This window comes from Grammomys surdaster, unplaced genomic scaffold (assembly GCF_004785775.1).
Source record: "Grammomys surdaster isolate TR1022 unplaced genomic scaffold, NIH_TR_1.0 125574, whole genome shotgun sequence".
Lineage (NCBI taxonomy): Eukaryota > Metazoa > Chordata > Mammalia > Rodentia > Muridae > Grammomys > Grammomys surdaster.
The window spans coordinates 683,555-697,876 of NW_021620421.1; the positions used below are offsets into that span (position 1 = coordinate 683,555).

The 14,322-nt window shown below is 39.3% G+C and overlaps 1 protein-coding gene across 1 annotated transcript in view; it reads left to right on the forward strand.

The window, feature by feature from the left end:
- The window catches only part of Chd6 (chromodomain helicase DNA binding protein 6), a 117,938-nt gene that overhangs the window by 35,823 nt on the left and 67,793 nt on the right, over window positions 1–14,322 (forward strand). Inside the window, exons 8-14 of the mRNA XM_028786754.1 lie at window positions 1,850–1,936; window positions 2,116–2,250; window positions 6,419–6,540; window positions 7,899–8,142; window positions 9,380–9,556; window positions 10,195–10,338; window positions 13,199–13,454. Coding sequence (XP_028642587.1) covers window positions 1,850–1,936; window positions 2,116–2,250; window positions 6,419–6,540; window positions 7,899–8,142; window positions 9,380–9,556; window positions 10,195–10,338; window positions 13,199–13,454 — 1,165 coding nt within the window. The remainder of the gene's footprint in view (window positions 1–1,849; window positions 1,937–2,115; window positions 2,251–6,418; window positions 6,541–7,898; window positions 8,143–9,379; window positions 9,557–10,194; window positions 10,339–13,198; window positions 13,455–14,322) is intronic.

Sequence of the window (14,322 nt, forward strand, 5' to 3'; positions counted from 1 at the left end):
TAGAGCCTAAGAGGACACTCAGGAGCCATCAGTCATTGTAAATTGCTCATCCATTTACCCAGCTGTGGTTCACATCGTGATCCTTTCACTGGTGATAAGTTGCTTCAGGATGACATCAGCTTTTGATCCTTCCCATGTAACCTCACAGTTAGTGCTCAAGATGTAGCTCACTGCTATGGCATTTGTCTAGGGTATCTAAGGCCCTGGGTTCAGTCACACACACACCTTCCAATACAATTACAGTTTGGCCCAGACTCTGTGGTAGTTAAGCTTATAGAACTTGTTTTTTTAATAACATGTTCCTCTGAAATAGAGTTGGGGGAAGGAAGGTGATGACTAAATGAGGATGTTGTGAACCATTGGATATTATATTCTATGTTTCTTGGAACATTTATTTCACACCTTTATTTTAGCAAATATGTGCAATGTAGCAATTTGTTTACATGTCTGATTCTCCCATTTTAAGCACTTTGAGGCGGACAGACCCTGTGTCTTTATTATTTATCACTGGAGCTAAGCATGGATCAGTGCTCAGTACACCAGTTCCTTGCCTCAAACTCTTCAGGGTGGGTGGGTAGGTAGGTAGGTACGTACGTACGTACGTACATACATACATACATACATACATACATGCATAAAATTTAAACTAAGTGGTATAGTCCTCTGTCTTTCTGATGCAGTCCCATGGGAATGACTTTTCCTTGGTGTCAGACAGAGGAAAATATGTTGAATGTGTTAGAATAGAATAACAGGAGTTTGTCCTGGTAGGAAAGAATGCTAGGAATTGAACCTAGGTCAGTCTTCCAGAGGGAGATCAGCCGGTGTTCTTAGCCACGGAGCCATCTCTAGTTCCAGACTTTTGAAAATAGACTTTTGTTTTTTTTTTTGTTTTTTTTTGTTTTTTTTTTTTTTGGTTTTTGAGACAGGGTTTCTCTGTGTAGTCCTGGCTGTCCTGGAACTCACTCTGTAGATCAGGCTGGCCTCGAACTCAGAAATCCACCTGCCTCTGCCTCCCAAGTGCTGGGATTAAAGGCGTGCGCCACCACTGCCCGGCGAAAATAGACTTTTGAAAGATTAGAGTACATCATAGAAGTAAGGATAGTGGAAAGTATCTTTTAACTATTGGGCATTTGTATTAGTAACTTGGGTAAATTATAAATAATATTCTTGTGATATGAATAGTATTTGGATTTTGAGTTGATCATCTTCATGCTCATTATTTCAAACCATGACACATACACACATAAATACCATGCATAGCCTTCTCCCAGCATCTCCCCCTCGTGCAGGCATAAAGTACTAGTAGAACCTTTTCTTCTATGAGGATTAAATGGAAGCACTTCACAGAACTTGGGGTATACATTTACTACTTTTAAATGTGACCTAGTCTATCCCTCTTTGGAAGCATAATATGCATAAATATGCAAATAAATTCAAAGTGTACATCCCAGTTGATTTTTACAAAATAGAATATGTGTAACTACCACAGAAATCAGAAAATAGAACTTTATCAGTGTTACAAAAAAATTATCATTCCAGATCACCAAGGGGATAGTGAGGTGTAAGACAGAGGGAGCCCTTGACCTGGCTTTCCCATATTGTTATAGAAGGTCTTCCTTGGCCATGCTTCAGACTGTGTAATGGTTTGGATCCTTTAAATTTAGTCATGAAAAACAGAATTTGAGGACTGTCTTTCAGAAATCTCTGTGAGGTGACTTATTCTCAAGCACACTTCTTCGGCCTGTTTTCTGAAAAGAGCCCAGAATAGGAGCCGCTTAAAAGTGAAACACTGATTATTAGAGTTGAGGAAAGAAAACTGCACATCTTAACTCTACTCTGTTTCCCTTAGCCTGATGAAGACTTGTTCAATCCAGATTATATAGAAATTGATCGTATCTTAGAGGTGGCTCACACCAAGGATGCAGAAACAGGGGAGGTAGGTGTGTTGCCATTTGCCTTTCATAAAACATGTCACTTCTTTCCACACATTATGTGTCTTGTCAACAAATGGTCTTTGTTTTAATGGCATTTATGTGTTCTCATGCAGGATGGCTTTTCAGGGGCTGACAAAGAATGGTTGACTACTTTACCAAGTTTCTTGTATTTTCCCACCAGGAAGTAACTCATTACCTGGTAAAATGGTGCTCCCTGCCATATGAAGAAAGCACCTGGGAGCTAGAAGAAGATGTAGATCCTGCAAAAGTGAAAGAATTTGAATCTCTACAAATTCTCCCTGAAGTTAAGCACGTGGTAATATATCAGCATATCTGTCTGACACCTCTTATAACATACAAAATTTTGAAATTAGAAATAATAATGTGTATTTGACTGGATTTCTGAGTGGCTTCTGCAGTATCTTAGCTTTGATGCTCCCTCCCCTTGACGTACTTCATCTGCACCCTGCACAGCACTTGCTCTGGTCTGTTTTAGCATGTGTAACATGTAAGAAGCTTGGGCTTAGAATTCTCAGTGTGCAGCCATCCCTTGGTGCCAGTAACATGGCATGCAGAGGAGATGGGTGTGGCTTCATATTTTGACTCTCTTGCTCCTTCAATGGTCTTTTTTCATTGTTTTAACACCCCCCCCCCCAACTCAACTACAATATTCTTAAGATGAGTGGCCCTTAATGGTCCTTCGTGGATGCCTAGAACCTCAAAGAAAAGGCATAGAATTTTGGGATATGTTTATTGTTGGCTCTTCTGATTCTGGGTCATTTGTACATGGCGTATCAACAATTAAAAGGCGGCAGAGTTGGAATCAGAGCCTTGTTAGGATAGAACCATCCTGAAAAGATGAGTTGTTAAAAAAGAAGTCATGCCGGGCGGTGGTGGCGCACGCCTTTAATCCCAGCACTTGGGAGGCAGAGGCAGGTGGATTTCTGAGTTCGAGGCCAGCCTGGTCTACAGAGTGAGTTCCAGGACAGCCAGGGCTACACAGAGAAACCCTGTCTCGAAAAACAAAAACAAAAAAAAACAAAACAAAACAAAAAAAAAGAAGTCATTATAGGCTTTAGTGATCTGTTTTTGGTATTGTGTTTTGTTTTATCACTATTTTTATAAAAAAATAGCCAATTATTTAATTTTGCTTCATTGGTGGGACTAGGAAGACTCAATTAAGCATATTTCCCTGTCAGTGTTTGGTTTTGGTGTTATGGCAAATAAAAATGTATAGAAACATCTGAAGACACAGACTTGTAATTAGAAACTCACACAGCTCACAGTGTGTTTTCTATGTGGTTGATTACCTCCCTTTTGGCCCTCTCCTAAATGTACTCTTGTCTGCTTTTAATTTGCCAGTCATTTATTAAGCATCTGTTAAAGGCTTGTTATATGTGATACCTTTAAAAAACAAAAAAACAAAAAACCTCAGGGTACAGTCCCTGACCCAGGAACTCAAACTTCTAGAAAGAGCAAATACATATGGAGAAAAATGGCACCAGCCAGTTGTAATGAGAAGCATGATACAAAAACAAACCACTGTAGGAGCAGAGAGGTTCATTCTGAGGCTGATGGACCATCTACAAGTCAGCAGAACTCCAGCCTGTTCTTTCAGCACAGCCCCCATGTGGATTCTCCAGCCTGCCTGTACAGTCTTTGGCAGGAAAAGGGGTTCTCAGGTGTCAGAGACTCGCTCCCCTTCACTGCTTTGCAGCTGTGAGGCTGCCATAGTCTTTCTCTCAGTGAGCAACAATGGCCTTTTATACTTCTCCCTTTTTCCTAGCTTTTTTTGTTTGCACTGAAATGGACATTTTGAAGTTTTATCTCAAAAATTCTGAACTGAAATGGTGGCTGAAAATATCACTAAATCTCTCTTTTTGTATATAAATGAAGGAGTAAATTACCTTGAGAAAAAAATAGCACTTTTTACTAAAAGACTCTTGCTCTGGGTTTCAAAGTTTAAACCTTAACTGTCTTGATGACTAGGACGTTCAGACAATCCAGTCCATACTGACATTCGGACAGTTGAATACGGAGTAGGACAGTGCAGAGTGGTGAGTGGCTCAGGGACTGCTGCTGTTGTACTGGAGCGCCCTCTCAGATGGCATCTGCAGTGCTGACAGCTACTGATCGAGTCACTAGAGGAGAGGAAACATTCAGAAAACCTTAGTACCTTACCAGGTAGAGGGTTCCCAGTGGCCTGAGTGGCATGGGCTCCAGGGACCCAGGCTGGATGGCTCTGAAAGCTCTGAAGTGATTTCTATAAAGGGAACAGGGTAGCTAGTGAGAATAGGAATGTTCAGAGACTTTTCTCTAAAGAGAGAGATGCGTTGGCATAATAAGTTTTCCTCCTTTACTTCTAAAAACTCCTTGTAACTTTCTCTTAGTGAGCTGCAGTGACCTTTTATACTTCTCCCATTCTCCTAGCTTATTCTCACTGAAATGTACATTTAACATTCTTAGCTGAAATAAATGGTGACTAAAAATGTGCTGTTGATAACATTCACCTCTCCCATTGCAGAGTGCTTAGTATCACACACACAGCAGAAGTGATCTGTAGGTGAGTTGTCACATCTGGAAGACCATGGATAGCTTTATTAAACTTAAGTATACATGACAGAATGGAAGTTATTTTTCAGATATTACACGCAAATGACTCAGCTTTAGTTAATAGTGTATGTTAGGTGTAAACACATTGTAGTAATTCAAAGTAAAGACTAAAATTGATAAATAGACAAACGAAAATCTAGCATCCTCATTTCTAACTGATAGCTAAGGATTTAAGGATTTTTTTTAAAGATTATTTATTTATACTTTATGTGTGTGGGTGTTTTGTCTGCAAGAATGTCTGTGCAGTACATGCACTCCCACCACCCCACCCATACCCCCAGTGCCTGCAAAGGCCAGAAGAGAGCAACAGATCTGCTGGAACTGAAATCACAGACAGTTGCTAGCTATCTTGTGAGTGGTAGGAATTGATCCTGGGTCCTCTGGAAATGTACCTCCTGTTCTTTACCACTGAGCCATCTCTCCAGGCCGGATTTAAGATCTTAAAATGTCACTTCAGACACTTAATTTGTTTATAAGCTAAAAAGTTGTGCCTATGTGTAAATAAGAAATATGAAACCTAAATAAATAAAATTTGTGTGTAGGAAAGCTCAATATATAAAGATTTAAATAGTCTTCCAATAAGTAAGCACTATCATCTTAACTGAAATTCCAATAGTAATTTTTTTTTAAAATTGAGTCTAAACTTATACAGAATAGTAAGATGCAATCGCAGAGTCATTTCTTGTGTATATGTGCACACATATTTTCCTCTGTTGATTTTCACATTATTTGCCTGTTTGTTTACACATATAATTGTTACAGGAGGAGAAGGGACAGGGAGTTTAACACTTGGCTAAACTGGGTGACCAATCTCAAAATATCCACAAATATCTGCCGTATGTCTCCCTATTCAGCACTGCATTATAGATGTACATGGCCGTGCCTAGCTTTTTGTGGGGTACTAGATATCCAAATTCAGGTGTTCATGTTTACATGACAAGTACTTCACTCATTAAGCCATCTCTACTACCTCAGCAAAGATAACGATGAAAAATAATTCCCCATCAGATACATAGCTTCAGTGTTTAAAGAATAGTTTTATTGCAGTAGTAGACAAACAGCCTATGGAAAAATAATGAACAGTATAGATACAATTCCATGGTTGTCTTCAAACTTAATATATGCGGGTTAAGAGGATTAAGAGCTCTTAGAGGGAACCCAGGTCCATTTGTCAGGCAGTTCACAATTACCTGTAACTCCAACCTGCAGTAGATCTGACACTCACTTCTGGACATCCAGGCAATGCTCTTTCCCATGTGCACATACCCACTCAGATACAGATAGACAAGCATACTTTTAAAACAATCTTTTTTAAAACTTTATATATAATAATGTGGCCTCATTAGTATTCACAAGGTGACTGCGTTTTAGAAACTGGTATTTCATATGGCAAAATAAAAGAGTAAGGATGCTTAAGGGGAATTAAAGAATTTGTAAGGGGTTAAAAAAAAAAAGAATTTGTAATTTGATTATAAAGAGTTTTTTTCTTAATATGATAACTTTTGTTTTTACACATTGTCCTTTACTGAGCTGATACAGTAAACACAAACAAAAAGCAAATACAAAGTTCTGTTAGAGAAACCATGAAACTCAAGTAATCTTAGCTTGTTGGGAAATGGAAGTGTAGATGGGAACAGCATCCAGGAGCCTAGCAACACTGTCTAACACTACATATAAATTGGTCTGTTATCTATAAACTTATAGAAGTATTCATAATCTGGTAAAATTTAGAGAATGTAGCACCATTAAGAAAAGTAACAGCAATTTGAATCTGTCCTTCGAACAGCATTTGGGATTTGCTGTCTTGCCCATGGTTTTCTGTGCTGTGTTTAACACCTTTCTGTGCACTGTGCTCTCTCTTCCCTCCTTAGGAACGACCTGCCTCTGATGCGTGGCAGAAACTGGAGACATCGCGTGAGTATAAGAACAGTAACAGGCTGAGGGAGTACCAGCTCGAGGGGATGAACTGGCTTCTTTTCAACTGGTACAACAGGTGAGGGTCCTGAGCCAGTTGGTGCTCACACACTGCAGCTGTCTTGTTGCCTTGATCTGAGGTGCACTGAGGCTCAGAAGAGTGGCAGAGCAGCACTGCCCCAATCTGGAGTTATTCCCAAACAACAAAAGGAGAAATGAGTAGAGGGCACAGTCTGATCCAGAGGATCACAGCAAAGCTACGAGTGTGGGCACCGGCTGGTTGCATTTCAGTGTTTTGATACAGGGTCTGATGTGGTCAGGTAGCCTCAAATTCAGTATGTATACTAAGAAAACCCTAAACTCCGGACCCCCTTCTTCTTCCTCCCAAGTGCTAGAATTACAGTTTTGTGACACCACACATCTTAAGTCCTTATGCTCAATGCTCCTCAATTTAAAGCCTGTGAAAGAGAGGAGAGCATTTCTAGATTCTAGACTCACTCCACCATTTGTTTCCGTTTAATAGATTACTGGATTTTTGCAATAACACTCAGCCGTGACTTACTTCTATTCTGGTTCTTGTTAGAATCTAAAGGAACCAGATGAAATCTGGAAAACATAAGTTGAGATTTTCTTATGATTGGCTATTTTATCCCATTCAGTTATTTTTAAATTAATGCATGTTCCTAATGTTCTGCTGTAGCCTCTGCTACTTATAATGTGACCCAGAGCATAATTTACCTAGCCGAACCAGGTCTTGGATCTGAACAGTGAGGGAGTGAGACCAGATGTGGTAACTCTGTCTTCCAGGACCACCACTTTTGCTTCTCATCACCAGAAGATAGCAATGTTCTTAGTCTTTGATGAGAAGGAATATATTATGTAGGTTGACATATTGTCCTTTGATCACAGAGGCTACACAGAGGGACTCCTTCCCATCTTTACTTTAGTGTTTGGGAAGTTTGCAGTTCTAAAAACTGGCTTAGAGAAATGCAGGTGTTACTTCATGAGTACAGTTGAGTACAATTGAATACGTGTGACACAGAAACAGAAAGACAGGCTCTCTGTAGGGAAATGTAAAACAGCACCAGGTCAGGGACAAGAAGAACCAAAAATAATGACATACACAGTGATGTGTATGCTATCTTAAAAAATTAGTTTAAAAATTAAAGTTTAAATAATCCATCTTAGATTATTGACATTTTCCCCCTTAGTATTGTTTTATAATATTTTTAGTTTCTATTCTAAAAGCTTTGTTTTATAAATATTCTCAAAAGTTGGCATAGACAGAGTCTAAATAATTATAAAACTAGCCTTAATTTGATCGCTATGAAATTATAAAGCCTTCACTAACCTTACAGGTCAGAGTTTTAGTTATGACTAGCCTCTGTAATTTCCCTATATTGGTAATGAATTACACATACTTCTTACCCTCTGCAGAAAAAACTGTATTTTGGCTGATGAAATGGGCCTAGGGAAAACCATCCAGTCCATCGCATTCCTTTCAGAAATCTTTGTCAGGGGAATCCATGGCCCCTTTCTCATCATTGCCCCTCTTTCCACCATCACTAACTGGGAGCGAGAATTCCGGACATGGACAGAGATGAATGCTATTGTGTACCACGGCAGCCAGATCAGCAGGCAGATGATCCAGCAGTACGAGATGGTATACAGAGATGCACAGGTGAGCCCCTCTAACCGAAAGGTCAGACACCAGCCTCAGAACTGCCTTTCTGCCACTTGCCTTCAGGAGCCCCAGCCCTGTACCTCGAGCTGTTGTTGGCTTGTTTGTTAAGTTCTGTCTGCTGAGCTGACTTTGTAAGACTATGATAACACAGACTGAAGAGATGCTTTCTTATCCCCATGAGGTATATCTGAGGTCTTTTTTTCAACACCTTGGCTTATTGGCTAGTCTGTCAAGTTGCTTTTGTGTGCAAAAGATTTTGTCTCGACTGTTATGTACTTAGTAAAGAAAATAAGAGTAAGTGTGTGGGCCAGGCATGATGTTACACTCCTTTAATCCCTGGGAGGCAGAAGCAGCCGATCTCTTGAGTTTGCAGTCAGCTTGGTCTACATAGCAAGTTCCAAGCCAGCCAAGGCTACATATACATAGTAAGACCCTGTCTCAAAAACAACAACAACAAAAAACTTTTTTTTAAAAAAAAAATGCATGGTGTTTAGAATTTGAGCCCAGGGAATTTGTAGGGAAAATGAAGAAATTGGATAGGGAAAGGTAAAAATTGGTTTCATGTTGTTGAAAACACAACTTTATTTTCTATATTTTTGTTATATGTAATCAGTTTACTAAGTATGGGTCTGTACTTTACTGGGCACTGACTACCATAATTAAAGTAAAAATTAAATAATCAGAGGAAAACCAGGGTTTCAGACAATGTTGGTATTGCTTGGCAGACATTTTATCTTGTTTTAATATTGGGTAGCTCTGAGACAAATAGCAAGATAAGGGTGCAGGCTGTCCAGTAGTGCTTGCACTAGGTACATGCACACCATTATTGCAGTCTGCTAGAACCTGACTTATAGGGAAAAGTTATATAGCAAAGGGTTTTCTTGAATGTTGAAAGTATTAGTCTTAGGTAGACTCCAGCTGGAGGTAATGTATGAGTCGTCCTGGCTGCTTTCCTTAGTATCACAATTAAGAAATGAAAAGCTCCCTGTTGCCCTCATTTTGTCTTAACTTCATGAGGCCAATGACACATAAATTCATTTCTTTGATATTCTGAGTTTTCTCTCTAGATCTAAACAGCTGGTTCATCCTTATGGGTTTTTCATTTTTTATATGCGAGAAAACAGGGCATATTGACTTCTCATCTGTCATTGAATTGTGCTGTTCTCTCAAGTCTACTATTAGCAGGATTCAGTAGCTGTGGTGTAAAGCTCTGCTTATGGCTTGTCATCCTCAGGGAAACCCCCTTTCAGGAGTCTTCAAGTTCCATGTTGTCATCACAACATTTGAGATGATTCTGGCAGATTGCCCAGAGCTGAAGAAGATTCACTGGAGCTGTGTGATAATTGATGAGGCCCACAGATTGAAGAATAGAAACTGCAAACTTCTGGAAGGGTTAAAGCTCATGGCCCTGGTGAGAACTAGTTAGCTTTTTACATAAACATAAATGTCTTCTACTCAGAATGGAAGGCGCATTCCATGGCCTTCTGCACATCCTTTTTGCCACAGATTGATTCCCAGAGGGGCTTAGAAAGCACTAAAATAACATAAAATTTGTAACCTGGAACTGTGGGGTGTTTACAGTTTGTTTCTTGGTCCTGAATTTATTTATATGAGTACACTGTAGCTATCTTCAGCACACCAGAAGAGGGCATTGGATCCTGTTATAGATAGTTGGTGAGCCACCATGTGGTTTTCTGGGAATTGAACCCAGGTCCTCTAGAAGAACAGTTAGTGCTCTTAACTGCTGAGCCATCTTTCCAGCCTGAGGATAGTCTTTAAAAATTACCGTCTTGTAACAGTCGATAGACACTTAATGATTTTGAGTGAACAAATGGTTGATTTAGTTTTCATGAAATGCTGCTGAAATCAGGATGTGAAAGGGAAGTCAGCCTATTCATGACCTACACCTATGCAATATTGACACTCTATCTTTTCATTAAATATTTACCAAAAACTGAACACAAATTGCCCTGGCTAATTTTTTCACCACAAACCTGTGCTATTTTTGTGGCTCCAACATGGTTCACAGTCTGTTTCTGATTTTTATAGGAACACAAAGTGCTGCTCACAGGAACACCCTTGCAGAACTCTGTGGAAGAGCTCTTCAGTTTGCTAAACTTTCTGGAGCCCTCACAGTTTCCTTCAGAGACTGCTTTCTTAGAGGAATTTGGTGATCTCAAAACAGAAGAACAGGTAATTAGGGTCTAGAGGATTGAGACAGTATGCTGGTTAAGGAAAGTGCAAGCCATTATGCGAACAGGATTTTTTTTAAGGTTCCTACTCTTATAAAATGAGCATTGCCTCCTGTATTTTGTATATTTATTTGTTTATGTTGACAAGGCACGTAATTATTAGCAATTCTTGTTGTTAATAAGAATTATTAGGCCTCCTACTTCACTGTAGGCCCCTTGTACTCTCAGTGGTGTGATTTGTAGGTCTGGCCTCAGGAGCAAGCTGTTGTCTTTTGCTTCCCTCGTTCCTTTGTCTTTTCTGCTCCATACTCTGCAGCATCCAGGGCCTCTCTTCTTGCTTATGCATTACACAAATGTGAGTTTTAAAAGTCAGTCATATATATGGAGTAACTGAGTCTGATTTTGTACCGATTACCTGGACTTTCCCAGCTTTTGAAGAGTTGTTACAGTCTAGTTTATTGGACCCAATTTAAAACAATATTAATATTCATCTATTGTTGATAGAAATCTTTACTATGAATTACAAGAATATGTCAGACAAGTTTAAATTGCTATAAGACGAACAAAATAACAGAGTTGGGAATGTAAAAGGAAAGATCAGACCTGTTTAAGAATTGGGAACAAGGGAGAGGGTACAATTTAAGAATTTTTTACAATAGGTAAGTTTCCAATGATGGGAAAAGAAGAATGACTACTTTACATGAAAGGGAGAGCTCAGAATAATGAGGGCCATGAAATTCATAAAAGTAGTGGCAGATCTTCTGGTCGGGCTGAAACAGGATGACTGGAGAACAAGTAAAGCCAGAAGAGTTTTAGTTGTTGGAAGATCTTGAAATGGGGGTTGAAAAGCAAGAAGGTAGCAGAAGTCTTACACATTTTTATTTTAAGAAAGACATAGTTCTGCTAAATTGATGAGCAACAGTGCAAAAGTGTGATTGTGTAAAAAAATTTGGCGACCACAAAGGTTTGATTCTATGGTCAACTGATGTCAGGAGTGTACTCTGTTTCCAGTCTGTTGCTTTTACTTGTCATGCAAGTCAGACTTTGAAAACAGTAAAAATAAATAAAAATAAAAAACAATTTAAAAGCACATGTAATTTTCCCCCTCTGCATTTCAATATCTGTTGATCCTTCAAAAGCCAGCTCCAACCCACTCTCCATTTTTGGACCATTGGAAATACATCCTCTTCTCCCATTGCACTTAATTTGTGGTATGCATTTTTTCTTCTTCCTAGACAATGATCTCCTTGAGGACAAGGCCCACATCTTCTCCAAAGTTGTGTTTGTTGTATTGACCAGCACAGTGTCTGGCATGTAGTATACTCTAAGTGATTCAGGTATGAACCAAGTGAAGGGCAAAAGCTGAACCCGGCATGTGGCAGATTGACATTGTCCGTACCTTAACAATTAGCTGGCTCTGTTTTCCTCTTTAGGCTCTTACATAGGAATTCTTCACCCACTGGGGAAACACATTCCTAAATGCCTTTGGATAATCAAGGTCTGAAGAAAACTAGGTTTAAAATTGGGGTTAGTTATAGAATAAAAATACATTAGGTTTCTGGTTTATTTTAATTGATGCAAAAATTGCATTTTTTTGTGTGTTTATAATATGCTCTGAAATATATATATGCATATTAGAGTAGCTGAATCAGGCTACTTAATCTATACAGTACATTACTGTCTTGTTGTGGTGAGAATGCTCAAAATCCACTGTCACCGTAGTCCTCAGGAATACATTGTTGTTATAGTTCCCATGTTGTACAGTAGCTCTCTTGACTATGTTCTGTCTAATTGAAATGGTATGACCTTTGACCAGCATCTCCCCAGACCCACTCTCTGATAATCACCATTCTACTTATTGTTTGAAGAAATATTCATTTTAAAACACAATACATATAAGCTCAGAAGTGTTGCTTTACAATATAAAAGCCTTTTCATCATCGATTAAAGCCTGTTTCAGGAAGTATCTCTTTAACCTTCCCACAAGTGGTACTGTGTTACTTCAGGAAGCTACAGCTGGTCCCGCCCCTTTTAGGAACGTTGAACAGCCAGCCCTTTCTGACTCTAGAGTCTTTTGTAGTCTCCTGTCTTTATTTTATTTCCTCATCAGGGTTGATCTTACTGGTACCACACTTAAGCTGTATGTAGATTGACTCAGGTGCTTTGACTCTGAATTACCCATCCTGCATTGTCTTCTGGAAGAGGGAGAGAGTTCCTTTGGTGCAGTCTAGTGAATGGAGATCTTTGTGTAGATGTGGGCTCTTAGACACAGAGCCAGAATATAGCAAAGAACACTACCAGGCTTTGAATGGCCCGCATGTGACAGCTCCCATGATATGTCTATATAATATACACTCCTACTTTTAAACATGAATACTGCTGCTCTTACTTAAAAGGCATAGGATAGCTCCATTTCAGAGCGCCTCTAAGTTCTTAACTCTGTCCTTTTCAGCGTCTTAGTCTTCTTCTTAATGTATCATTTGTACCTTCTAACAAGACAAAATATTCTTCATATAACTTCTGTGCATGTGTGTGTGTGTGTATGTATGTATGTTACAAAAAGAACAAGAAAGGTTTGTTTTCTCCATCCTAGAGAATAGGTACTGACTTCTCCCTTTTTATATCACTTAAGAGGTTGCCACATAGGTTCTTGATAATTTGTGGATTGAAACCATATCCCTTTTTCCTCCAGATATTATTCTAAGGTTCCCATTTTCAGGGATCAGTCTATGACATTTTATGTCATTTTTATGACCTCAATACTATGATGATATTGAAGAGATTATAGTGAATGCTGACATACCATAGTGATCATTTAGTCCAGACTGGGGCAAATAAATTGCTTTCCTTTTCCTGAACAGGTAAAGAAATTGCAGTCTATCCTAAAACCAATGATGCTTCGGCGCCTGAAAGATGATGTGGAGAAGAACCTTGCTCCTAAACAAGAGACCATCATTGAAGTAGAACTGACCAATATCCAGAAAAAGTACTATCGTGCTATCCTAGAGAAAAACTTTTCCTTCCTAACCAAAGGTGCAAATCAGCACAACATGCCCAATCTTATCAATACTATGATGGAGCTGAGAAAATGCTGTAACCACCCCTACCTGATCAATGGTGAGTCCAGCAATTGGGAGCAGTAACTCAGGACAGGCATGGGTCTCTGCTGAAAGCCAGTGATAAGAAAGGCCTGTCTGTGCTAAGTTCTTTTGTATACTAGACTAGAACATTGTTTTGTTTTGTTTTGTTTTGTTTTGTTTTCACAGTATAGAACAGAGCCTCAGAGAGGTTGATGGATCTGCCTGAATAATATAATTTATACCAATTCTCTGTTTCTGCAGGGCTTCCTGTAGACCTGCCTGGCAGAAAGTGGGTGTTACCCATCAGTTTTCTGCCCTTATGACCCGAACTCTAACCCAAACTTTGCCATAGAATAGAGAAGTGTGTTACTTAGTTGAATGAATGATGATGCAGCAATGAGATTAGAAGTCTGCGTATAAGTTGAGTCATATTAGTCACACTGACTAATTGGAAAAGGCGGGTGGTGTTGGTGGTGGGTACCAGAGATGCACATCTAGTATCTTCCTCGATCACTCTGTACTTTGTTTTTGAGACAGGGTCTTTCACTGAATCAAGGGTCTACAAATTTAGACTGCCTGGCTAGGAAGCCCAAGTATGTATCCTCCTTTCCCTCCTCCTCCCCTGTGCTGGGACCACAGGCGTGTGCTTCCATACCCATCTTTTTATGTGGTGCTGAGGATCACACTCAGGTCTTGCCAACTAAGCCATCTCCATTGATCTAGGTTTGGGTATTTTTCTTTGGCTTTGGGATTTTGTTGTTGTTTTGGGGGGCTTTTTTAGGGAAGGGGATATTAAAGCTTTCTGAGGAATTCTGATTGTAGTGTGGCTTGGATTCTTTTATAGCTAATTATGCAGTAATAAGAAGTATGAAAGTCTTTTTGAAAACTCCCTGAATAATTTTCTT